The sequence below is a fragment of the Gopherus flavomarginatus genome, chromosome 1 (genome assembly GCF_025201925.1).
Source record: "Gopherus flavomarginatus isolate rGopFla2 chromosome 1, rGopFla2.mat.asm, whole genome shotgun sequence".
Lineage (NCBI taxonomy): Eukaryota > Metazoa > Chordata > Testudines > Testudinidae > Gopherus > Gopherus flavomarginatus.
The window spans coordinates 205046371-205073336 of record NC_066617.1 but is presented as its reverse complement, the minus strand read 5'-3'; the positions used below and the strand labels follow the sequence as shown (position 1 = coordinate 205073336).

Sequence of the window (26966 nt, the reverse complement as noted above, 5' to 3'; positions counted from 1 at the left end):
TAAGTTACAGAGCTTCTTGTAAATGGGCTTCTTGTTTTGATGGTATAATAATGTCTGCTAGCCCCTCTGTAGTTAAGGATCTGTCGTTAGTTCCGTTAATTCCTTATTTTTGGATTATTAGCTGCTGTGTAGTGGAATTCTTTGCAAGGTAGACTACAGTTGTTCTTATCCTTCATATCTTTCCAATAAAAATATGTTTTAAAATCTACCGCAATAGAGTTACCTTTATTTATCACATTGTGCTCTGTGATGTCACGGCACTTGTAGAGTATGCAATGTAGATAATCCTTTACTAGTTAATTCCTGAAATACGTAGATAGGAACTGCTGAATGAGGTTTAAGCATTAATTCTTAAATTCCTTTAATTATGTTTCCTTTCAGTTAAAGTAGTAGTATGGATGTGTTACTTGTTTAAGGCACTAAACAGAGTTACCTGGACATGCAGTATCTTGTTCTTCTCTCACGTATTTTTTTGTTCATATATTTAAAGAGAGTGCAAATGAAAAATATGTTTGCAATTTGTTTCAAAAAAATGGCTCTTGGCCTAAAACTTTGCATTTCACATTCAAGCCTAGGATAAATCTTTACGAGAGATTTATGAATGCTGGGAGAAAAGGAGATTTACCAACAGCTGAACTTGTGCAGCTGTAATTAAAACTTCTTAAACAAGATATGAAACTGACTTTGCTTGCTTGACAGAAGATTTAATATCCATACTTTGTCAACGTATGATACCTTATTCAGTTAACTCTGCATTAAGATTATTTTTTCGATGTAAAAGCTATGTCGGACTTAAATCTGTATTTAGAACTCCATAAATAACAAAATTGATGTTGACTTCATATTATATGCCTGAAAATCCCTTCATTATTTGTAAATAGGAAACTGACTTCTCATTAAGTTTTAATTAACTATAACAGGAGTAGGCAACCTATGGCATGTGTGCTGAACGCGACACACGAGCTGATTTTCAATGGCACTCACACTGCTGGGGTGCTCACTACCAGTCCAGAGGGCTCTGCATTTTAATTTAATTTTAAATGAAGCTTCTTAAACGTTTTAAAAACCTTATTTATTTTACATACAACAATAGTTTAGTTATATATTATAGACTTATAGAAAGAGACCTTCTAAAACGTTAAAATGTATTACCGGCATGCAAAACCTTAAATTAGAGTGAATAAATGAAGACTTGGCACACCACTTCTGAAAGGTTGCCGACCCCTGAACTATAATATCCTAAAATATCTAAATAAAATTCTGTTGCCTGTTAGAGTGTAAAACATAGATTGTATATTGCCTTTTAATACAGATATTTTTTGATAAAAGTAGCTATTTTTGGGTAGTCCTCAAAATCATCATAAGAACAAATTAGCAAATTTTGCTCATTCAAATACAGGAGTTCTTGTTTAAACAGACTTTTGGCCTTTCAGAATTGAGTATGGTTCTCTTTCATACATAACATGCTGTTTTATTATGCATGTACGGTATTAATTTTTTTACGGTATGCTTTCAGTTCAGGATGGTGTTTAGCCTTTGACCTAGCCACTTTCTTACAATAAACAGTTTGTTGATGAGAGCAGCTGTCAAGAAGATTGCTTCCAGACTGTTCTAGTGTAGCTGAGGGAGAAAAATAAGACAAAATACACCTTACAACGCTGGATGGTGCTGTGTTATCTCTTCTGTGTCTTCATTTTAATGACAGTGACATATTTTCTGTTTAGAAAATTCATAGTGTTCCAGACATTTTAAAACCAGTGTACTTCTCCAACTTTAAAAATTAGCACTTACGAGGACCTTGATTTCTAGTACTTGTATTTCTCTGTCTAAACTTTAGTAAAGAACCTTTTCAGCTTAATATGCCATTAATTTGTTAATTTATTTTGCCTCTTAATAATAAATTCTTCATGTTTGGCCTTTTTTCAAATGTTAGGTATTTCACTGGAAAGGAAGAGGTAGGATAAGAACCCCTTTCTTGTATACATTAAGGAGCTGCAGTTAAAGGAATTATGAGAAAAGGGTAAAGGGTACTGACCTGAACAAAGCCGGGGAGTGGTGGAAATAAAGGAAAGTGGCAGGACCAGATGCTGGGGTGGGGGTGTCATACTAGCATAACATGTACCCATGGGTGCGGAGTATTTATATCCCAGATGCCTTGATAAGAATTCTCTTTCTACATTGGGCTTGCACCCATGGAATCAGAGTAAGAATTGGTTTTGTTGATCAGCAGTGAGCACTGTCCTAGTTGCCTTTTTCCTGTGGAGCAGGGAAGGAATTTTTCCCACTCTGCCAGGTTGGATGGGGTTTTTGTTTTGGGGTTTTTGTTTTGTTTTGTTTGGCCTTCTCCCCAGCTGGTTGGGGACCTGGTGGAGATAGAGAAAAGGGTTAGGTCAGAAATCTTACATCTTAATAGGTAACAGGTGTGGCAGGTGTCTTGTGCAGGAACTCATTACAGAAAGGGTATAGTTCATGGATAAATAGGAGTTGGAAGAGGGTTCTGAGGCAAATATCCCCAAAGGAAATTGGGGAAAGAGGGATTGGGGCTCCTAACATCGAGTACAGTGGGCGACCTTCCTCCACTCCTTAAACCTCATACAATAGGAGGAAGGATGGCAACATTAAAATCAGTCCAGCGATTATCTTTTAATGTGTGATTATTTGATTAGCGAGATAGGCCTTTGCCTCACAAACAGAAGCCAGGAGATTTGAGATCTATTCACAGCTTTGGAACAGCTGTACTGTCTCTCACTGGGCAAGTAAAAGGTGGCTGCTCTCACTTTACTTGCCAGTACCTCCTTCCACAGAGAAACAGATGGGAAGAGTGACTTTCCCTCCTCCATTCCACATAAATTTCTGTGGAGTGGGGCAGTCACAGGTGGCCTAACCTGTCCCCTCTTACTGTTCCTTAGAGTTAAGAGTGCTTGATTCAGATCTTTTTACCTCCAGACTAACTGAAGAGGGCCTCTATTTTTCCCCCCTTCCTCCGCTAATCAGCAGTCCTGATGTTTCTTGCTGCTTGCCACCTGTAGTCATCATGAAGTTGTTACTGTGTCTGACCCTTTTTCTTTTATAAAGTGAAGGTCAGGGATATAGCAATGCTTTTACCTTTTTACTGCAGTTTGCCCACTTGATAAATGGAAATGATGGCTGTGAAGCTAAATTTATATTGTGTATGAAGTATTTTACGATACTTCAATGGAAGGTATTATAGACTTGGATAGTACTTTACTCTAATAATGTGCAAAAGGGATGAGGATGATAGAGTTTTGTATAGCTTCTACGTCTCCTGTATATTATTAGCAAGAATTTTAGTGCAATTTTGGATTTAAAATTTAAAAAGTATTAAGGCTTGCCTATTCTGGCTCAGTATAAAACATGCTTTTAAAGAACCTGGTTTTAAGGTTGTTTTATGATACACTGTCATCCTGTTTAGGCACAAAAATGTACCTTCTTTACAGGAAATTAAAACCTGTGTGGCATCAGTGGATCAGGGATCTCCTTGGCCAAAGACAGCGGCCAAAGACAGCTGCCAAAAGCTTGCCCTTGTGTGCCAGCAGTGGACTTTTCCTGCTGCCGGCCGTTTATGTTGCAAGTGTTCTGGACTAGAATTGCCATCGCTTTTTCTTGGCTGGCACCAATCTCCCTTGCTGCCACATTGGACGCTGGTTTGTTTCTGTTGGATTCAGGGGATGATACAGGAACCCTCCGGGGGCTAATTTAACACCTTTAAATTTGTGTGGCTGTTAAGCAAAAGCACTGTGTAATGTAGTGGATAAAGTATGTCTGTGTGCTTGCACGCTTTTTATATTTTAAAGGTATTTAGCTCAAATCCTGTAACCTGTAGTTTTTTATTAATTTTTCCTCCCATCAATGCTATTATAGATGAATTCTTACTCCTTTTCTAAAATAAAAATATAAAAAGGTGATACCTTAACAAAATACTTCACATGTGGAAATAGCCAAGGTAGGGGGAAAAAAAAAGTTTAGCCATATGAAGGTGTGATGTCTATAAAAACAGCTACACTAGAAATGGGTCATTCATACCCTCCTCTAAACTGGTACTACTTTTTCCCTGTGCAGTCTTCACTAGCAGTTAAAAATTGTAATAAATATACAGTCTTACACAATTTATGGTAGGCTCAATCAATACTTCTCAAATATAAAGACACATACTTTATTCACTAGGCAACACTATTTTTGCTTAATATCCATGCAAACTTAAATGTGTTAAACTAGCCATTGGAGGGCTCCCATGTCATTCCTGCAAGCCAGTGGAAACCTACTGAATTACAAGAGGAAAAAGAAATTTATATAGGGGCTGTTGAGTTTCAACAGGGTTCTCCTAGTTCACCATTTCCCCCTTTCAGGAGAAAGAAACCAGTCAGACACCCTTCATTCTCATCATGACTTGTAAAAGATCTACCCATTTTAATTTACACGTCATCCATGATGCCACTCTCCCTGCCTCAGTAGTCCAGGTATGTCCTACTCTTTGGGAATTGCTGGTGAGATCTTCATAATATGCTGCTTCTTTTTTAAAACACACTTTAGTAAGCAGTGAAGTCGTTAAACATTGACATTTACTGTCGTCATTGGGAACCTGGAAGTGGTGGGTGAAAGTTCTATAAAAATGCAGCACAGCAAGTTACATTTTAAAAAAGAGGTTTAAAAGAAAGTTGATGAATAGTGTTACATTAAATACAGTAACACAGCTGTTTTATTCCTTTGACTTGGAGATGGTATGGATTTGGGGCATAGTGACACAGGTGTCCTTTGCCCTCGCCCAGTAGACTTAACCTCAGGCTAATAGATGTTGAGTAGATTTTTTTTTTTTTTTTTGAAGACCAGAGTGTGCCAACTTCCCAGCATTTTTTTAAACAAGTGGACACTAAATGGATTGGGGATTTTTATTAGTTCCATTTTGCACTTGTTTGTTTAGATTTACTCCACCTGTTTATTCTTAACTGACTTCTGTTAAATTGTAAGCCACTTTACAAAATGTGGGGTATAAAAGTAGTCTTATTGAGTTGTACCCATTACAGTTGAAACTCTTTTGAACTGAAAAAAACTGATTTTGGGTGTAAGAATGCCTTTAAGTAGGGATTAAGGTTGAATTTAGAAGGGTCACATATGAGGTAGACATCTGTATTAGAACACATCTCCTCTTTAGTGTATCTGGAGATTATAGTTGGCACTTTTTACATGGTGACTTTATAAATGTTTTTTTCATTTTGTAATGTTTTTCCTTCAAGGATGAGACAGTTTCGGGGAGGTTTAATTTAAAAACTAAAACTAAGGAAATGGGTAAGTCAGTTTTTTCTCATTAAGTTCCATAAGAATAGAAGTACCATCATTTCTCACATGCGGCCACTGTGGCCGCATGCAGCCAGCACAGGCTTTTCTTGTGGCCACGGCTTCTTGGGCAGTGACTGGGGGTGGGGAAGAGAGAAAGCCCTTCAGGGCCACCAGCAGGGGTTGGGCCCTGCCATCCTCTGGAGCCGCAAATGGTGAGGCTCTGGCTTTGGGCTTCAGCCCTGGAGTGGCAGGCAGCGGGCTTCAGTTGTGGGGCTTCAAGCTCCAGCCCTGGATTCTGGCTGCAGATGCTGGCCTTTGGCTTAAAGTGTATGAAAGAGAAATTGAACAGTGCAAAAGGTCTAGAGCAGGGGTTCTCAAACTTGGTTCACTGCTTGTTCAGGGTAAGTTCCTGGCGGGCTGCAAGATGCTTTGTTTACCTGAGTATCCTCAGGTACAGTCACTTGCAGCTCTGAGTGGCCGCGGTTCACCGTTCCCGGCCACTGGGAGCTGCAGGAAGCTGATTCTTGATGGGTGGAGCAATGTCCATGATGATCCTGTTGTATGTGCTTATGTGACAACAGAAGAAGGGAATGTCTTCCTTACAGAAACAATTGATACATCAGGAAATGCACATACAGCAGAATACTTACTAGAAGTAGCAGTAAAAGCTATAACAAACTCTGGGGAAAAAAAATTCACATGTGTAGCACATTGGCCACAGACAATGCTGAAAATGTATCCAAGATGGGAAGAAATTATTTAAAAGAGAGTGAAGAGAGTCCCAAGCTAATAATATATGGCTACAGTGCTCATTTGATGCACCTCCTAGCCAAAGATTTCAGTGTTCCAGAAATAGAGGCTAATGATGTTGAAATTGCAAAATACTTCTGTAACAACCACTTTGCAGCAGCTGCTCTGAAAAAAGTGGGAGGAACCAAGCTAGCTCTCCCGCAAGACGTGTGATGGAACTCAGTAGTGGACTGTTTTGAGCACTATAGCAAGAACTGGCCTAATTTGATGATAGTTTGTGAAGAAAATCGTGAAAAAACTATGCTGTAAGAAGCTTGGGGCAGGTATGAAAAATCATCGGTATCATACCTAAAAACTACTCATTCGAAATCCCAGATATGTAAGTAGATCAGGAAATGTCTAGAAAGATGCATTTGGTTTATCTCTTTTTATTTCTTTATGGCTTGTGAATTCCTCTATGCTAATCCCAGGTGCTTTTGTTTTGCTGATAACCTTTAAACTGGACCTCAAGAAAAGTATTCTTGATGCTTAATCCTTGTAAGTGGTTTTTTAAATCTAGCTATAGCCTGAGTTTCGAGATGTATTTTCTTTCTTTTTGTTCTTAAAAAAAAGGTAAATTTTTTTTAAGAGCAGAATTGGATTTTTGTGTTCTAAGAAGTTTGTGCGCATGTTGTTTAATTAGGTGGTGGCAACAGCTGATTTCCTTCGTTTTTCTTTCTCAGCTCTTCCCCAGAGGGGTGAAAGGACTTGAGGGTACCCCACAGGAAGGAATTCCCAAGTGCGCCTTCCTCGGTTCTTAAAGGGGTTTTGCACTTGGGTGGTGGCAGCATCTACCCATCCAAGGTCAGGCAAAAGCTGTAACCTTAGGAGTTTAATACAAGCCTGGAGTGGCCAGTATTATATTTTAGAATCCTTGCATGCTCCCACCTTCTGCACTCGCAGTGCCAGAGTGGAGAATCAGTCTTGACAGATGCGTCTAGAATGCAATATGAAATTACATCTGTTTGTAAGAAATTAAAGCTAAGTATTAGTAACAGATAATAGGTTATTATATGTAACACATGATAATGGCATATAAAGATTTTATCAGCAGGAGTTTGGGAGTACTACATATTACTTTAAGTGAAGTCATAAGTGCAACGCAAAGATCAGCCCAAAGAAGCACTGCTAAAAACTTCTACGCCACTTCATCATTAGTTGTGTATATGCGAAAGCTAAGCATTTGAGAGAGTTTGAAAAACATTATTGGAACTGTTTTCCATCTGTAAGGTCAGGTGCCTTAGTTGTCTTGAAGCTCAGTGGGCAGAGTTTAGAGGAGCTACAAAAATCGGAAAATGACAAAGTAGTATTTCTCAACCTAAACATGTCACTATTTAAAGCCTATTGTCTCAGGCCCTTTTGTGGCTAGAAGCTAGAGCTGAGTCCCATTGAGGAAACACATTTTCCTTACTGCATAGAATAAAGTCAGAATTCTTTTTGCACTTACAGGATTTCAAGATCATGACTTCAATGTATAGAAAAAGCTGTAGCTTGCACAGGAAAGAATGCTCCATCCTGAGATTTGAGCAGATGTAAATTTTGGGGAGGATATTCCATAGCTGGAGGGTGAAAACAGGTCCACTATTTTTTTTCTTTAAATAGACAGTGGTGTTTGGAATGTTAGATTAATTCCTTGGGAGAAGAATTTGTGGGAAATGAGCATGTATCATAGCCAGACATGTATTAATTGTGCTGCAGTTAAGATTCTGGACTGGGACTCAGGAGAATCTGAGTTCAGTTTTAGCTCAGAAAGGTGCTGAGAGGATAACTTAATGTTTGAGGCACTGAAATACTGCAGTAGTGGGGGCTGCATAAGTACCTAGAGATTGATATCTGTCACCTCTATATGTACCTAGTTACACAGATCTGCGTGCTTTTAAACTTCATAAGCGCTTTCTGTTTAAAAAAGATCAGAGCAAGAAAAATGAATACGTAAGCATTTTTATTAGTAAATAGTGTGTGATTTTTCTCAGTGTTAGTTCGTCTGTCTCAGATAGCGTGACAGGAGAGTTTGCTGGGACTGAATAAGTAAGTAGGCTGAATTTAGAATTTGCTCATTTGTATCAATTGGGTTATTATGGTCATCATTTAATGTCTTGGGGAGTCATTTGTCCACAAATTTCAGATCTGTAGCTCTTTCTTTCCTTGATGCACCAGAAATGTTTAATGTATAGAGGATTTGAACACTTTTAAAATAGCTTATAAGTTACCATTTTCTTTAATCCGTTCATCAGTAGCTTTAACTTCCTTCCTTGCCTTAGCTTCAGTATGTTGCCTACTTGTGTACCTGTGAAATAGCTACTTCTATTTTATCTTCTTTTCCTAGCTGATTAGTAGATATCTAATCCAGTTTAGATTCATAGGTTATAAAATGAGTGGAGAAAAATACAGCAAAAAGACAGTTTGTGTGTGTGTCGGTGACTGACTTTTTGCTCCTTATACTTGGCCTAGATTTGGAAAAGTCCCAGCATCTTCTTCTTTGGCTGTTTAGAGATAGTAGGTGTTTTTTAAAGAGATGGCAAAACATTAGGGGGGAGGGATAGCTCAGTGGTTTGAGCATTGGCCTGCTAAACCCAGGATTGTGAGTTCAATCCTTGAACAGGCCACTTAGGGATCTGGGGCAAAAATCAGTACTTGGTCCTGCAAGTGAAGGCAGGGGGCTGGACTCAATGACCTTTCAGGGTCCCTTCCAGTTCTAGGAGATAGGTATATCTCCTATTATTAATTTCATATAAACCCCTCTACAATAGCATTAGATAAATCCAAAAAGTTTTACTAATGTGGAGCTGCTGTTTCAGGATATCTCAAGGACCTGTGCGGTCCCAATCACTTATCCCCTTAACTTTGTCTTCAGTATAATTTATTTCACATTTCTAAGGCTCTGTAATAGAAGGAAGAGAGCTGAGCATCTAGGAGCCTCTGGGATAAGTGTGTGCTTATACTTCTTGTGTCCTGTTTGAAAAAAAATTAATTCACAAATTTATACAAACAGCATCATTAGCTGTGACAACAGAGCAGAAGGGTCAGTTCCTTCTGTACACTGAGAATACTGAGTTCTCTTAATTAGGCAAATGCTTTTGTAAGGTCTTTGCTGGCTTCTTTGTTAATCTGTTTTAGCTAGTTCCTTAGTTACCCTGGCCGGTTCAAATAAGGTCCTACCCAGGTTGGATTTAGCAACATTTAGATCCAAACTTATCAGTAGTCACAGCCTCTTCTGCCAGCGTTCTACCAAGGAATCATTGTTCACCATTATGGAAATGCTTTTTACTAAGTTGTTACAACATTCCCAGTAAAGTCTGTCATAACTCTGAGTCATATGGCCTGTAGCACAGAAGCCTAAGTGGTTAGTATGCTAAATCACCCACTCAGTGTGAGAGTATCCATGTGTTTTAGATTGCCTCACCCACTCAGGTATGGAGCCAAAGAATGTCTGCACAGAGTCACCAACAGACTTGTCGTAGGAAAGGGGTTGGATTCAGAGGCCAAGAAGCTGCAAAGGTGGTTGGGTTGCAGGTCAAGGAAGTGACAAGCAACCAGTCAGACCAGGGCAGATCAGGCAGATCATAGGGAGGGGAAGCCTAGAAAATGTAGGTTAGTTTTTCCATACTCATCTAGGAGTGAAACTTTTGATATAAAAGAACAACAACGGGGAGTCCTTGTGGCACCTTAGAGACTAACAAATTTATTTGGGAATAAGCTTTCGTGGGCTATAACCCACTGCATCAGATGAAACATACAGTAGGTAGGTATAAATACACAACATATGAAAAGATGGGAGTTGCCTTACCAAGTGGGGGGTCAGTGCTAATAAGAACAATTCAGTTAGGGTGGATGTGACCCATTTCCAACAGTTGACAAGAAGGGGTGAATATCCGCAGAGGGAAAATCACTTTTTGTAGTGCTAACAAGTCCGATTCAATTATGGTTGATGTGGCCCATTCCCAATAGTTGACAAGAAGGTGTGACGTTTGAGTGGTAGCTGTGTTAGTCTGTATCAGCAAAAATAATGAGGATTCCTTGTGACACCTTAGAGACTAACAAATTTATTTGGGCATAAGCTTTTGTGGGCTAGAACCCACTTCATCAGATGCCTGGAATGGAAAATACAGGAGCAGGTGTAAATACATGAAAAGGTGTGAGTTGCCCTACCAAGTGTGAGGTTAGTCTAATGAGACAATTCAATTAACAGCAAGATACCAAGAGAGGAAAAATAACTTTTGAAGTGGTAATGAGAGTGGCCCATTTCAGACAGTTGACAAGAAGGTGTGAATAACAGTAGGGAGAAATTAGTATTGGAGAAATTAGGTTTAGGTTTTGTAATGACCCAACCACTCCCAGTCTTTATTCAGGCCTAATCTGATGGTGTTCAGTTTGCAAATTGTGAGTATCAACAGAGGGAAAATTATTTTTTTGTAGTGACCAGGCCTTGTTAGCACTGACCCCCCGACACACACACTCGGTAAGGCAACTCCCATCTTTTCATGTGCTGCGTATTTATACCTACCTACTGTATTTTCCACTCCATGCATCTGATGAAGTGGGTTATAGCCCATGAAAGCTTATGCCCAAATAAATTTGTTAGTCTCTAAGGTGTCACAAGGACTCCTCGTTGTTTTTGCTGATACAGACTAACACCTCTGAAACCTTTTGATATAGACATTCTCAGAAGAAAGTTTGTGTGCATTAATGTGCAGTTGTGCATATTTCTCTCATTTTCCTCTCTACAGGAAAATCATATTTCTTTTCTGAAATGGCTTGAAAAAAAAGTAGATGTTGAAGGATTAATAAAATCCAGCAAGATGACCCTTAAATTTGTCTCATCTTACAAGCCAGAGATGGAGATAACACAATCTCTCATACCAGTTGTCACTGGGGGAGGCTTCTCATCTGAACACTTCAGCCTGCAGACATATCAACACAATCTGCAAACAAAGAAGCTTGGGAAGATTGTTCTGTTTGCTGAAGTCACATCAACAACAATGAATCTTCTTGATGGGTAAGGTGCTGGTGTAGACCATCTCAGATAAACATTTTGAATTGTGATTCACATATAATGAAATACGCTAACCCTACAATGTTCAGCATGAAATTGAAAACATTTCTCTTTGACTTAGCTTTTGCTCAATAACCTCTATATACACACAAGCTATTTCTCCTATTGATTGAGAAGTAAGAAGGAAAGAGACGGTTTATTTGTAAACACTTAGGAAATGCTCGATTCTATGGTGATGGAGTCCTTACAAGCATATTTAGATGTCTTTGAGAAGGAGAACTTAGTGCACCAATTACTTTCTTGATAATAGGACTTAACCATTATTTCTCCTGTTGCAAAATGTTAATATTTGTAATGTTTTGTGAAGGTATTACATAAGCAGGTATAGAAGACTTGGGATTTCTCTAAACCTCATTGATAAAAATAAAAAACAAGTTTTCTTATTTAAAAAGCCATTTATTTCTTTGTAATATTATATACTCTTTTACATTCTGTTTAATACTCTTTTAGGTGATATGAATATTTCACTATCAAATTTCTTTTTTTGTTTCCAAACATTCATTAGAGTTTAAAAATACTTTTGAGCAACACATAAATGACTTTGGTAACACCTATGCAGGATGTCTGTTGAGGGACTCTAACCCCCATTGTGATGATGTGGAACAGTTGGCCAGATATGTAATCAGTTAAGTCATTTTAAGGGGGAGGGATAGCTCAGTGGTTTGAGCATTGGCCTGCTAAACCCAGGGTTGTGAGTTCAATCCTTGAGGGGGCCATTTAGGGAACTGGGGTAAAAGCTGTCTGGGGATTGTTCCTGCTTTAAGCAGGAGGTTGGACTAGATGACCTCCTGAGGTCCCTTCCAACCCTGATGTTATATAATCTTAGCTGTGATCACAGTTCATTAGTTAATCAGCAAGAAGAGCTGTTGCTCTTTAGCTATAGAGCCCAAACTGTCAGTCTTATATAAACTGAATTTAGAGTGTATTTTATTGATAAGGGAATAGGTGGATTTGGTTAAAAAAAAGCCCACCATATCTGAACAAGAATGAGTCTGTATTAGAATCATTTTATAATAGTTTACATTTTATGCTTAAATAGCTAGTTGACAGTGTTCATTAAATATTAGCAGTCTTTTCTGTGGAATTTAATAGTAATAGATCAAGGAATTTTTTTAACCCAGATTTTAATACATTTTTCCTGAAATATACTTTAAACTGATTCATAAATAGGATTTACAGAGTTTCTTTATTTATCCAGAAATCCAGAATAAATTAAAAAAAATCAAAAGCAAGTTTTGAAAATTTGAAGACTTTAAATCTGTTCAGCTAAATTCTTTTAATTAAACTATTAATTGTTTAAACTAATTTAATAATTTAATTAAACAATTCCTTATTAAGATGAAGACAAAACCCATTAATTTTTCTCACTATAGGTGAAAGATATTGCTATTGAATATTTTTTCCTTTTTTTTTTTTTTTTTGGCATGCTAATTAAAAGTTAGCTTAAGTCTGAGGAGGAAGAATAACTTCTTATTTTGGCCTCCGTCCTGCAACTGGATCTGTTTGCAGGAGCCCATGCACCTGTGTGCATCCCCATGGATTTCATTGGCAATCCACAGAGACACAGAGGTCCATTCTTCTGGATTTTATGCAGGATTTGGTCTTCATTTTTTAGTGTGGGATAGTACCTTTTGTTGTATAACTTTAAAAAACTCACTGCAGGTGAAATAGCTACTCAGACCTGTTAAGATGAAATCAGAATAATCATTGTGTCTGAATAAACTAAGGACATAATACTTCAGTTAATAATTAGGGATCACATCATGGTGAGGGTCTATGGTAGACCACCAAATCAATAAGAGAAGGTAGATGAGTCATTTGTAGAACATATAACAGAAATATCCAAAACATAAGACATGGCACTAATACAGGACTTGAACTACCCAGACACCTGTAAGATGGGAGAAAACACAATTTCCAGTAAGTTCTTGGACTGTGTTGGGCAAAAGTTATTTGTTTCAGAAAGTGGAAGAAATAACCTGGGGGACAGCTATTGTAAACTTTATTCTGACTAACAGGGAGGAATTGGTTGTGAATCTGAAGGTGGAAGGCAAGTTGAGTGAACGAGATCATGAAGTGATAGATTTAATGATTCTAAAGAAAGGAAGGAGTGAAAGCAGCAGAACAAGGACAATGGATTTCAAAAAAGCAGGCTTTAACAAATTCAGAAAACTAGTGGGTCAGGTCTAATGGGAAGATAATGTAAGGGATAAAGGTATACAGGAGAGCTGGCAATTTCTCATGGAGAAAGTATTGAAGGTGCAACTGCAAGCTATCCTGATATGAAGGAAATATAGGAAGAACAGAAAGAGGCCCTTGTAGCTTCATCAGGAGCTCTTTAATGACCTGAAAATGAAAAAGGAATGCCACAAAAAGTGAAAACTATGGAAGAATAGTTGAGAAGTACAAAAGAATTTCACAAGCCTGTAGGGATAAGGCTAAGGTACAAAATGAGTTACACCTAGCAAGATGCATAAAAGACAGTAAGAAAGAGGTTATTTAAATACATTAGGAGCAAGAGAAAAACAAAAGAAAGTGTAGGTACAACAGCGAAGGAGAGCTAATAACTGGTGACCTCAAGAAGGCTGAGGTGTTTAATGCCTATTTTGCTTCAGTCTTCACTAAAAAGGTTAGTGGTGACCACATACTCAACACAATTAATATTAACAACATGAGGGGAGGAATGCAAGCCAAAATAGGGAAAGAACAGGTTAAAAAATATTTAAATACGTTAGATGTATTCAAGTTGACAGGGCCTGAGGAATTCATCCTGAGGTACTGAACGGACTAGCTGAAGCAATCTCTCAACTGTTATCAGTTATCTTTGAGAACTCATGGAGGACAGGTGAGGCCCTTCTCATGGAGAAGGGCAAACATAGTACCTGTCTTTAAATATTGGAACAAAGAGGACCCAGAGAATTATAGTCTAACTTTGATACATAGAAAGATACTGGAGCAAATTATTAAACAATCAGTTTGTAAGGGGATAATAGGGTTATAAGAATAGCCAAAATGAATTTGTAAAGAGCAAATCTTGCCAAACCAATCTAATTTCCTTCTTTAACAAGATTACTGGCCTACTGGACGGGAGAAGTAATAGACCAGGTATGTCTTGATATTAGTAAGGCTTTTGATACAGTCTCACATAACATTTTCATAAGTAAACTGGGAAAATGCAGTCTAGATGAAATTACTATAATTTGGGTGCATAACTTGTCGAAAGACTATACTGAAAGAGTTGTAGTCAGTGGTTTGATTTCAACCTGGGAGGGCATGTCTAGTGAGGTCGCACCTCAGTCAGTCCTGGGTCTCGTACTTTTCAGTATTTTCATTAATGACTTAATTAATGAAGTAGAGAATATGCTTATATAATTTGCAGATGACCGCAAGCTGGGAGGGATTGCAAGTACTTTGAAAGACAGGATTAGCATTCAAAATAACTGTGATAAATAGGAAAATTAGTCTGAATTCATTCAATAAAGACAAATGCCAAGTATCTTGCCTAGGAAGTTAAAGTCAAATGCACAACTACAAAATAGGGAATAACTGATGATAGTACTGCTGCTGAAAAGGATCTGAGGGATTATAATGGATCACAAATTGAATGAGGCTCACATTGTTATGTGATGCAGTGATAGAAGAAGGCTAATATAATTCTGGGGTATATTAAAAAGAGTGTCGTGTAAGACACAGGAAGTAATTGTTCTGCTTTGCTTGGCACTAGTGAGGCATCAGCTGGAGTGCTGTATCCAATTCTGGGCGCCACACTTTAGGAAAGATATGGACAAATTGGAAAGAGTCCAGAGGAAAGCAGCAAAAGTGATAAAAGGTTTAGCAAACCTATCCTATGAGGCATGTTTAGTCTTGGGAAAAGAAGACTGAGGGGGGACCTGATAAGTCATCAAATATGGTAAATGCTATTATAATTAGGACAAAGCTGGGCTTAATCTGCATCAAGGGACTTTTAGGTTAGATATTAGGAAAAACTTTTTAACTGTAAGGGTAATTAAGCTCTGGAATAGGCTTCCAAAGGAAGTTTTTAAGAACTCCTGTCAGGTACGGTGTAGGTAGAGTCCTGCCTCAGTGCACGGGTGTGGACATGGTGACTTTTCGAGGTCCCTTCCAGTCCTATATTTCTGTGATTCTATACATTTGCACTGACATTTGTTTCAGATGATGCAATGACGATAAGAATATCTTCACATTTGAATGTTAGGTGTTGTATTGCACAAACTACAGTTGGGATTTCATTAGATATCACGTTAAGTAGGATCAGACCTGGTCATTATTTGAGATCTTCAAGAAAAAGATAAAGGTGCTGCAGAAAGTGATGTTGGCATTCCAATAAATCAAGGGTTCTCAAAATGAGGGTCGGGACCCCTCAGGGGGTCGTGAGGTTATTACATGGGAGGTTGCGAGCTGTCAGCCTCCATCCTAAACCCCGCTTTGCATCCAGCATTTATAATGATGTTAAATATATAAAAAGGTGTTTTTAATTTATAAGGAGGGGTCGCACTCAGTTTTTCTATGTGAAAGGGGTCACTAGTACAAAAGTTTGAGAACTACTGCAATAAATGTAACTTTTCTTCTGATTCCAAACTTGGGCCCTGATCCTGCAGACCCCTGGGGCACTTGAGTGAGTTAACCCACGTTTGTTTTTGGTCATATCAGCTTAGCACGATAATGGAACTGAACGAAGTCTTTCCACCACTTTCTGTTTTGTATCAGTGACACGCTATCTGGAGTGGCTCACAACCATGAATGCCTACTTCAGGGCAGATTGTCAAAAACAGGTCAGACACCCCAAACTAGTGGTATGTTCTGCAATTAGATTTCGCCAATCCAGTAACAAGTGTGAACTCTTGGATCACTATAACAGTCGTACCATGGAGTCACAGACAGTCCCCTTAGACTAAGAATCGGCAACCTTTGGCTTGTGGCCCGCCAGGGTAAGCCCCCTGGCAGGCCGGGCTGGGCCGGTTTATCTGCCATGTCTGCAGGTTCGGTCGATTGCGCTCCCAGTGGTTGCGGTTCACCGCTCCAGGCCAAGGAGGTGGAGGGATGCGGCAGCCAGCACATCCCTCGGCTTGCGCTGCTTCCTGCAGCCCCCTATGGCCTTGGATGGCAAACCGCGGCCAGTGGGAGCAGGGATTGGCTGAACCTGTGGACACGGCAGGTTAAACAAATCGGCCCAGCCTGCCAGGGGGCCTACCCTGGTGGGCTGTGTGCCGAAGGTTGCCGATCCCTGCCTGAGATTCTCAATCTATCTTGCCACCCAGGCAAGCTGGCCTTAATTATAAATGATCATTTACACTGAAAATCACTAAATATTCAGGTTACTTCCAGTCCCAAGAGACCAGTCACTCACTCCAGATCAATTGGCACCCTAAATCTTACATTAAAGACAATGCCTGTAGCCAATCCTGTAATGAACTATTTAAAGATATATTAACAAGGAAAAAGAAATTGTGTTTATATAACTACATCGCTCGGGATGTGGGTTTTTCAAACCTATGAGCGACGTGGTTATACTGAAGTAAGTGTGCCGTCTAGATCTGGCCTTAGTTTAATATCTCTTGCCCTGTGAGAGTTCAGACAGCAAAGAGATGACAGATTTTTCTTGTGAGCTTGTTTTATCTTTTACCTTTGGCCTTCTAGTCCGTGACATGATCTCTCTTGCACATAGCATTTCCAAGGTGTGATAGAGCTGTCACCAGTTCTTTGTACTTTGATGTTTCTTAAATGGCCCATTTAATCTTGATTGGCCTCCTTAATAGGTGCAGGGGACAATTCCCATGCCTTGATTCACATGTTCAGAGCAAACCTTTTCAAAGTTATAAAGCAAAACTTACATTTTTCCTTATAGCATGGCATACAGGCATTACAAGTGGGATTAATGCATGCAGCTACTTAAAAGCATTTCATAGTCTAAACAATAAATATATTCTTGTAAGACTAATGTCAATTCTGAACCAAATGAACATATAGGTGAGCTGGTTTGATTTCCAGCTATGAGTTTGTCATTTCTTAGCTAACACCTGCAGCCTTGGCCAGAGCTGGCACTTTGGTTTACCAGCATCACAACCAGCTTCATGGATTTGTTCATCTTTAAACGTTTTTGTTCTGTGCCACCGTGTCTATCCTTTGTCTTCCCCCGTTTCTAGTTTCTTTCACTGTGGTATGTATCATCATATAAGGTATCCTTCCCATGTCCATTATTGACATGTCCATGCAGTTGTCTTTCTTGACTCTTCTGAAACAATGTTATTTCTTACCCTAGTCATTTTCCTATTAATTCATTTTTTTATTTTCTGCAGTCTTGAAATTCTCAGTGTTCCCCTCAGTCAGTTCATTTCTGCAGACAGTATCTTACATTTGTTGGCTTCACTCATCTTCTCAACATTCAGACCCATAAAGTAGTATTGATGGGACACCTTTCTCTCATACATTGGTAGTTGCTTCCAAATCTAACAGTTTTCAGAATGCAGGAATGTCTAGTCCAAACCTTATTTTTGTCATTTTCACAATTCCCATTTTTCCCCACTTGTTCTCGTTCTTTATCTCTGAATTTGAACTTTACTACTTCCTCTTGTTTTCCAGGTGCCGTTGTTTTGTTGTCTTGTTGCCAATGTTCAGTCTGTTCAGAGAATGTATGGCATCCCCATGAAATTGATCAAGCTAATAGTAAATATGAAGAGAAAATTGATGAGTGCAGTGAGAGTAGACAAGAAGCTGGCAGAATGGTTCAGAAGGACCGTAGGATGTACACTATCATAAGATTTGTTTAACATGATGTGTCTTGCTTTCTCTTGTTCTCATACGCAGATGTTAGCACTTGATGTCAAGGTTCTGTAACCAGAAGATGGCCTCTCTATCAAGGGAGGCTACTTGTTGTAGATTGCCTTCCAGATATCAGGTTGGGGAAAGTCTTCCACCATATAAGTTGTTGTCTGCAATGCTGGGAGGAAACCAGCATGCCCTTGTGCATGGTTGTGGCAACTCTGGCCGAGCCAGAGAATAGCCTGTTGAGCCTGTGATCAAGTGGCCAAGGCAGCAGGTGTACGATGGGCTCCAGACTTTACTTAATGAGTTAGACTCTTTCCCACTGATGCTTCCAATCTGTAAGGATGTATCTTTCAGCTCCCTAGCAATGCTAATCATTCGTGCAGGGAAACGGGCCAGTAACCCTCTTGTCCGAGAGTGCGTGAGCTCCTTAATGAAGGGGTCTTGAGCCATCAGGCGAGGCATTGCACCCCAGACCAAAGGAGAAGAATTCTTCCCTTAAATATAAACAGACCTTTGTGTTGGTACTGGAAGCAGTAATGGAATGGCTGTAGCACTGAGATATGAAACAAGACAAGTCATGTTATTTGTGAGGGCAGTGAATAACCTTAGATTTGCAGGCAATCCTGAACTCATAGCATTGACCAAGGAGGATTTAAGAGAATAACTGATGAGGGAGATTGGGAAAACAAAGTTTGACCCCCATGAGTAGAGCCAATTTAATCAATTACTCATATGCTTAAGTGTTTACAGGACTGGATCTAAGATTTTTCTTAGCAATCTTGCTATCTGAAGTGTTGGCTTTCAGATGAGATGTAAAACAGAAGTCCTCATCATTAAATAGCCTTTTGTTGGAGAAGGGTATCCTGGCCAATTCTAGTATGGGCAATTAAATTCTGCCTACTGGAAGCCTCCTCTGTAATTAGCTAAAGTATAAGTTTTGAAGAGTGTGGCTGGTATTATTGTGGCTGCACTGTTGTGGTGGGCAATATATTCCTTATATAATTGTAGCTTGCAATTCAGTGAACTCTTTGAGGCTTTAAAAGCCAGCCATTCATAAATGAAATGTCTATTCAAGAACTATTCCGGTGTCTTTAATTGAAAACTTAATCAAAATAAATCAAGTGTATATTGTACTTAGCACAGATTCCCAATGAATCATTATGCAGTCAGTAGAACATGTAGTGTATTACTTTCTTTTAGCCATCAGTCCAAAGTTTTAAAGAAAAACAAAAAAAACTTCCTGGAAGCAGGTTTTATTGGAGGTCCAGGCCAAAGGGAAATCTCAGAAAAAAGGATCTGCTTGCTTGCACTAAAAAAAAAAGGAGCTATTGAAGACCCTGTTAATGCTAAGAGTTCCATTAAAAATAGTGTGTGTTTCAGTTCAGGCTTGCATAAACAGACAAGTTTTATAACTGCAGATATTGGTTTTTGGCACTTTCAGGAAACATTATTCGATGAAAGCTCTTGATTTTTTTTGTCATTATCTAACAAATGCTTTGCACAAATATTGCAACTTCCCTTTGTTTCAATAATTATACTTCTATGTAATACAGTTTGTGGCCTGAGTTCTTTAGCAGTGCAACAAATGCAGAAAAGTGTCTATCCTTAGAATAAATGTTTCAAACTCTAGAAATGATAGCTCTTAAAATTTGCTAAATCTAAGTCAACTGAAAAGGTGATACAGAAGTCACTCAAAAGGCATTAAACTATGGTGAATTATTAAATATGGCAAATTGTTAATATAATGTAGATCACAAGTATGCCATTTAAGTTTCAGAATGTAACATGATTTGAGGTTTTCCTTTACCTTTTCCACAAGTCAAACCTTAGTCTTCCTTCCTTCTCACTCCCCCGAACCTACATATCCACCAAAAATTAAGACATAGAAGGAGAAAGTAGGCTGGAACTAATTTAATGGCTGAGTGACCTCACAGTAGAGAAACAGCCGGAGCCTAATAGAGGTCTTTGTCTACATTTCCAACCTGGCTGGTAATGTGCCAGTCAAAAGTCAAGCAAAAGAAACAGGTGGAAACTATTAGACCTGTCATAAAGTTTGAAAAATTGATTCTGGAGTTTAAGTGAATAGATTGAACTTGACAGTGTTGTCCTAGAGATTCTAAGGAAAAATTCTGTAGTTTAATTTGAAATCCCTTGATTATTCATTAGCTCTCCAGATGGCTTGTATTGATGTTTTACATATATTAATAAACACACTGTATTATCGTTGGCATAAAATTAAATGTACTATAGTAACCTACAAAGTGTGCATACACCTTTAAGTACCTTAAATTGAAGGGTATTAGACTAATTGTAAAATAAAGATTTGTTTAGATATTTAGACTGCTCAGTAATGTTTTTATGATTTTACATTAGATGTTACTCTTACTGAATCCTTTGAAAATATTATTTAAATTCTTTCTAATGTGTTCATTATTTAATTAAAATTTATAATGATCATCAGTACTGCAATTTAAGTTCCATTCCGGAGTTTTTGTCTGTCAGTCAAGAAGATCTGTCACTAAGTCACCTGAATAGGTTACCCTTTCCAGTACCAGGCCCCCCTAGCATGTGTAGGATTGTATGATTTAGCATAGGCTCATTAGTTTTGAGGATGCAGCTGGAATAGTGATACAAGTAATGCACTGTAGGGACGTATTTGTTAGGCCCGGGGCACTCATGAAATTGATAAAGAAATATTTCTAGCACATTTTTATTGACTGGAATAGTTTGTTCAAAAATGTTAGAATATTTATTAGGCATACGTGGTGAACTTCTGGTTTTATTCTTTAAAATTTTATCGTTGATATCAGTAATGTTTTATATTGTAGAAGGGTTGGTTTTCATGTGTATAAGTACAGCATATGATCTATATTAAATGCCTCAGGATCTGTGTGTGTGTGTATCCATATCGCTAATAAAAATGCTATTGTAGGACATACTGCACCCATATATAATGGGAAGAATGAGCTTAAAACACTCAGTATGATGCAGTAGCTGTGGACAGGACACATGACTTTATTCACACAGCAAGACAGTGAATTTTAGTGTAGGAGCAGAGAGGACTAAATTGTTCTCATATACCTGATAAATAGGGATATTTAATTAAAATGACAAGTCAAAATAAACATTGCTCAATGGTTTAAAAAGCCCTGGGCGGCGGGAGGAGGGGAATCCTCTGCATTGCTGGGATCTCATTTGAGGTTTTCTTCTAATGCCCTTTTAGGTTCATATAGCATGAAGTTCACCAAATTGTGACTTCTCTTGTGCTTCTGATTTTGAAAGGTGATGATTAGGACTTGAAATCAGTTTTAAAATTCTGTTGCAGTTATTTTATTTAAAGAGAATCAACGGTGAAAGGTGTATACAATTGTGTTGCTGACACTTCTGGGAAACTGATAGTGAAGTGAAACTGAAACAGCCGTTCTAAAGAACAGATACTTTTTAGGTTGGGAGAGAAACAATGATCTACAAATACAGGGAAACCTCTTTCTGTCTGCCCTCTATCATGCCTTAAGCCTCACCTTTAAGTCCTGACCTAAAACATACTTGTTCCCAAAAGCCTGTACTATTGCCTTCCCCACATAGATAACTGAAAACTTGAAAAGAAGGTAAAACAAAATTATGGAACTAAGATGACCTATGCAAGACTATGCCATGCAAGTGCACTATTTTTGTCACATTCTGTCCCTTGTGCTTACCTGTTTAAGGCACAATCTTGCAGAAGTTCTCACTGTGGTTCTATCTACATAGGCAAAAAGTGTCTCTTTCAATAGTTATCTTAACTTGACTAAAAACCTCCTTTAACACTCATGTAGACATAGTTTGCTGTGTTTTAGATCATTAGAGCTATCATATTGTAGCCTAAACTCAGCTGGGATTTAAAAAGCACCTTTGTCAATGTAGACAAGGCATTCCATAGATAGTTCCACTGATCTCCTACCTTCCCCTCCCTTTTTCCCCCATAGATATCTTGCAGGGCCTAGGCCCTTAGACTGTAAACTCCACAACCCAACTTTGTCTTCTATCCTGTCTGTAGAGGGCCTAGCTCTTAGATAGTGATAGTTGTCATGAAGGTGACAGTTAAAGTGTGGAGAGTTCTTGTTTAGGGGACAGACAGGGCTGGCTAACTCTGACTGTTTTTTAAATTACGTGAGACAGATTCCTTTAGTCAAATTTAAATCTCTTGGATTACCAGCACATACACTGAATTGAATCTACATCATCTGTTCTAGAATTCTAGTTAGTACTAAAATATACCCAAACTCTCTGTCTCATTCCTGCTTTTAACTGTGGTCTTCCACAGTTACATACTTCTGCATGATAAAGGACTCAGTCACTTTGCAGTTCCAAGCTCTGCATTTTTTATGCATTGCACAAAGTTATTCATCATTTTCACAGACTATTGTCTTTTATGGAGGAGGAGAAATGTTCAAGGTAGTGAGCAGGAAAATGATGTCATGGCTGGCAAGAGGGATAATTTTTACTTTATCTGTGCTGAAAATGTACATTTTTACTGGGGATATTGCCCCTAAACCTCCAATTTATTCTTAGTATTCTCTTTAGAGTTCTTAATAAAATGTTCATTGAAGTGCAACTAGAGGAAAATCTGATATATGCAAAATAATAATGGAAAGAGGGAGAAAGGTCCCTGGATAATTGCTGGCCCATGATTATATTTTAGAGTTACAGGGCAAGGTCACCACATAAGAAAGAAATGTGTGTAAACAGAATGGACATTGCAGTTGAAATACCATATGCACAAACAGAAACCTTTTCTAGAGGTACATCGTTTTAAAAACTACTGATTACTAAAACCCTAGCAAGTTTTAATATTTTTGAATATACTCCACAAATAATTTAACTTGCATGTAGGGTATGAATGTATAACTTGATTATTGAGACAAGAATCCAACAGAAGTTGGTCCAATAAAAGAAACTACTTCACCCATCCTGTCTCTTCTAGTATCCTCGGACCAACAAGGCTACAACTTTACTGCAAAACCTGATTATTGTAGAACACTATCATAACATATTTATTGGAGGGGGTGGGAAGCAGCTTCTGAAGATTTTTAAACCACCAATTCACATCCAGCCATCTTCCTCATTGTTCGGGTCATTATCATTTTACTTCAGTTTTATAATTTTACATGCAAGGTTTGTATTTTTATTATTTCCAGGTTTTTTCTCTCAGAAAAATGTGTGTTTTCTTTCCTGGATTCAGGACAGCTGCTTCCATGTTCTCGCTCCTGAAGGATTTTCTAATTTTGCACCCACTTTGGGTGATATGGATTAGATCAGAGAACAGAAGAAGTCTGTTTCCATTTGACAGGTCCTCCTGCTGTTACCAGACAAGCCTCAACAGTAGCCTGTTTGTCTCTTATTGGTTAAGATAGTTCTAAAGGTACGGTATCTCCTCATTTTTTTGCTCATTGGTACTCCAGGGCATCATTTGACATTAGAAAGGGCCTTCCTCCATATTAATAATTAAGAATTGTGCAAAAGTTTTTGTAACAGAGCCAAGAGTCATTTCTTTCCCTGCTGGTAGGAAAGCCAAGAATTCGGATGTTCTTGGCTCCAATTTGATTCTGTGCCATTCCTTGTCATCTTTCCATGACACCAATATTTTTAATTACATGCTTGCTGAAAGATTTTGTATATGGATTTGTTATCTCCACAAGCATTTATCCTTGGGTTAATTTTCCCTGTCTCTTTCCACTGTTAGGAACAAACCCTGAGTGTTTCAAACAATTACGTCCCTATTTAGATGTCATGTACCTTGTGTGTCTGATTTTTCATGGAATTGGAATCAAACTATGTGCCTCTTCCTTTTTATGTTATGTAAAGTTAGTAGGTTTTCTTCCAGTTAATAAAAGGGGCCCCAGTTTCATGGGTTGCTGAATATTTCGGAGGCAGGTTTGAGGTTCCCAAAGGGGACTGGATGATGAAAAATAGATACCAATTTTGTTGCGCAGAGCAATTAACTTACGTTGACTCCTGCCCTACATTACATTACCTTGCTGCTAGAAGTTCTTATGTAATTTCTTGTTTTAGTATGAATAAGTAGGGATGTTTTGAGAACTCATCATTCATGAAATGCAACTAGTATGCAGTTAAGGCTGCACAGTTAAAACAAAGTGAGAGAATGCAAAAAGTGTGGTCCCAACAGCAAGGCTAGCTTGGCTGCATTGCTTAACTTAGGTTTTATTCCATACGTGATACAACACAAACAGTGCATATTAAGCTTTGTAGCTAGCCTTATAAACCAGAGCAGCCTTGCAAAATAAAGGAACCTCAGCGTAGTTGGAAAGAACCTCAGCTTAGTTGCACTTGCTGACTTTTTGCGATTTATCTATGCAGAGCTATGCATAAACATTTTCTGGCTTTAATTTCCTTCCTTTTACAAAATCAGAGGAAAAGAGAAATTGCCTGTATTAACCTAATTGGGACCATTGATGAATATGGTGGGTAAGGAGGACAGAAAGATGGTGTGAATGGCAAGAAGGAAAGTCCCATTCCAGAGCTGTTGTGTTTTCTCTTGGACGCCTGTCCATTATGAATTTGAGTGAGATCATCAACTCATATGAGATTAAAGGGATACACTTTTACACCCCAGGTGCAGGTTGGTAGTGATCCAAAGTCGTCATAATCTAGAGGGTATTAAACTCGCTTTGAAATGATTTGATTGTCTAAGTCTAATTCTCGGTGGAGAGGTGTCCACGTAGCAAACACTACAGTAATTGGCATTGCACGTTACCTGTTGTTTATAACCTCAGCAGAGCAGGGCCGCCCAGAGGATTCAGGGGGCCTGGGGCAAAGTGGGGGAGCTGCGGCGCTTGTATTCATCTGACGGCGGTCTGGGTCTTCGGTGGCATTTCGGCGGCGGGGGGCCCTTCAGTCGCTCTGCGTCTTCAGCAGCACTGAAGGGCCCCTTGCCACCAAAATGCTGCCGAAGACCCAGACTGCTGCCAGGCCAGGGCTCCGGGTGGGCCTGCAGCAGAGGTACAAAGGTTTAACTGAACAGATGTTTCCAGTGCATGCTGCATCTTCTAATGCAATTTCATGTTCTATTATATATAGTGAAATTACATAGGATGAAAGTCAGTGTAGAAATTAGTCCAGAGATTTTTTTAAAGGCACTGCCCTAGACAACAATTATTTGAACAGTGTGATCCCAATCCACTTTATTCATGATTCCATGAAAATTTAGGCTATTCTAAAAAGTGTCTAAAAGCTTCCAGAAAATGTCTTTCATCTTCATCCGATATATCTTTGTTTATTAATCCTTTAGAAAATTGTTTTCTACTCAGTTGCATTTGGCATTGATGTTAAACCAACACCTCCCTCTCCTTAAGTGTCCCAAACTTTTGAAAACAAAATAGTCTGAGAAAATGGCCATATTGCAACTTGTATTTAACCTTTCCATATATCTTGGAGAGATCATATAATTTGTGTTTCTCTCCTGTGTTTTATTTTTTATGTAATCTTCCCTCTGTTTTATAACTCTCGGATAGGTAAAGAGGAACCTGTAAAGGAAAGGGAAGTCAAGCTGCTTGATTTAAATAACAATAAGAAAATCTAGCTGTCAAGTATTCAAATATCTTACGTAAAGAGGATACCCGAGGGCACGTCTATATCTAGGAGCAAGTCTCTGAATCTGGGTCCACAGACTTATGCTAGCAGGGTTCATGCTAGCGCTCTAAAAATAGCTGTGTAGAGGCTGCATCTTGGGCTGGAGCTCAGGCTCCGAAGTTTGTTGGTGGAGGGGAGGTTTGAAGCTCATGTTCCAGCCTGAGCTGCAATGTCAAACCAACAGAGATATTTTTAGAGCTCAAGTGTGAGTCTATGGACCCACGTTGAGAGGCTTGCTCTGTAAGTGGCAGATGATATATTGTGCTAATTGGGGAATTTTGCCCACTCTATCCATAGCTGAAAAGGCATCACTTGGGGTGGAACTGGTGAAGTTTCACTGGAGATTGTGTGCAGGTTTTCCAAATCTTGCTCTACCTCACAGAGGGAGGATATCTATTCTCTACATGGAGCAGATCCTGATTCCGATGGAGCTGCCTGCTTGCCCCAGGCACACTAGGAATTTGGGAGTTGGGATTGACTGGAGGACAGTGGAACCAATGTATTTTTTTGGGGGGGTGGAGGGAGCTCCATCAGCCATTAATATTGCATCAGGAGATGCATATAGAGGCTACTCCAGCTATTGGAGTAGAATAGGATCTGCAGGCTGGTTATGTTTAATGTTCCATGGCAGGAAGTTGGGGGGGAGGAATCTTTCCCCTAGTCATTGAGGAAGTCATGCTGTGTGCAGAGGCTGGGATTTTCTCTTATCTTCGTTATTGGAAACTGGAGTTAAAATCTTTGCTTTAGACTGAAAGGAAAGGCAGTTGGTGGCTTCATTTTAATCTTTCTTTTGCATATATCAGAACTGCCTTAAATTCTGTCACAATATTGTATGCTTTACATTCTCTGCTAAAGAGAGACTCAGAATTACTGCAGATTAGGAATAAAATGTGTTAGCAAGATTATGTGGGGAAGGGTGCACAGCACTTGTTCTGGTACTGTAGCTGGCTAAATATATTGGTTTGTCTGTTCTTCTGCCAAGAGTCAAAAGTAAAGATTAATATTTTCAGAATAATTCAGTATTTTTAAAGCTTAAGACTTTCAAAGATTGACATTTGCCTTAAGCAATAAAAATTAAAAAAAAACAACAGAGAAACCGAATAATTGTTTACCTAAATCCCAATGCCCTAATTTATTTTCACTTGTACCCCTAGTTAAAATATTTTAATAATCAGTTTGCATTCACAGGAAGGCTTTCGTTTATCACACTTCATACTATTTAGCCTGAAATGCCATGAACTGTGGAATGGTTTGTACAAAATGAGGTTCCCCTACTGCAGTTTTGTAATCCCATGGGTTGCTATAAAATGCTGCACCTCATGTTTCTTTCAAAAGAATTTACTAGCATTGTTCTTGTTACTTATAACAGTTGGAAATGGATGATCCTCCAGATGTTTTCTTTGGAAACCTAAAC

General features: G+C 38.7%; 1 protein-coding gene across 1 annotated transcript in view; it reads left to right on the top strand.

Moving 5' to 3' along the window:
• HLCS (holocarboxylase synthetase) overlaps window positions 1-26966 on the top strand; it is a 205285-nt gene that overhangs the window by 55026 nt on the left and 123293 nt on the right. Inside the window, exon 6 of the mRNA XM_050929180.1 lies at window positions 10812-11080. Within this exon, the coding sequence (XP_050785137.1) occupies window positions 10812-11080 (269 nt within the window). The remainder of the gene's footprint in view (window positions 1-10811; window positions 11081-26966) is intronic.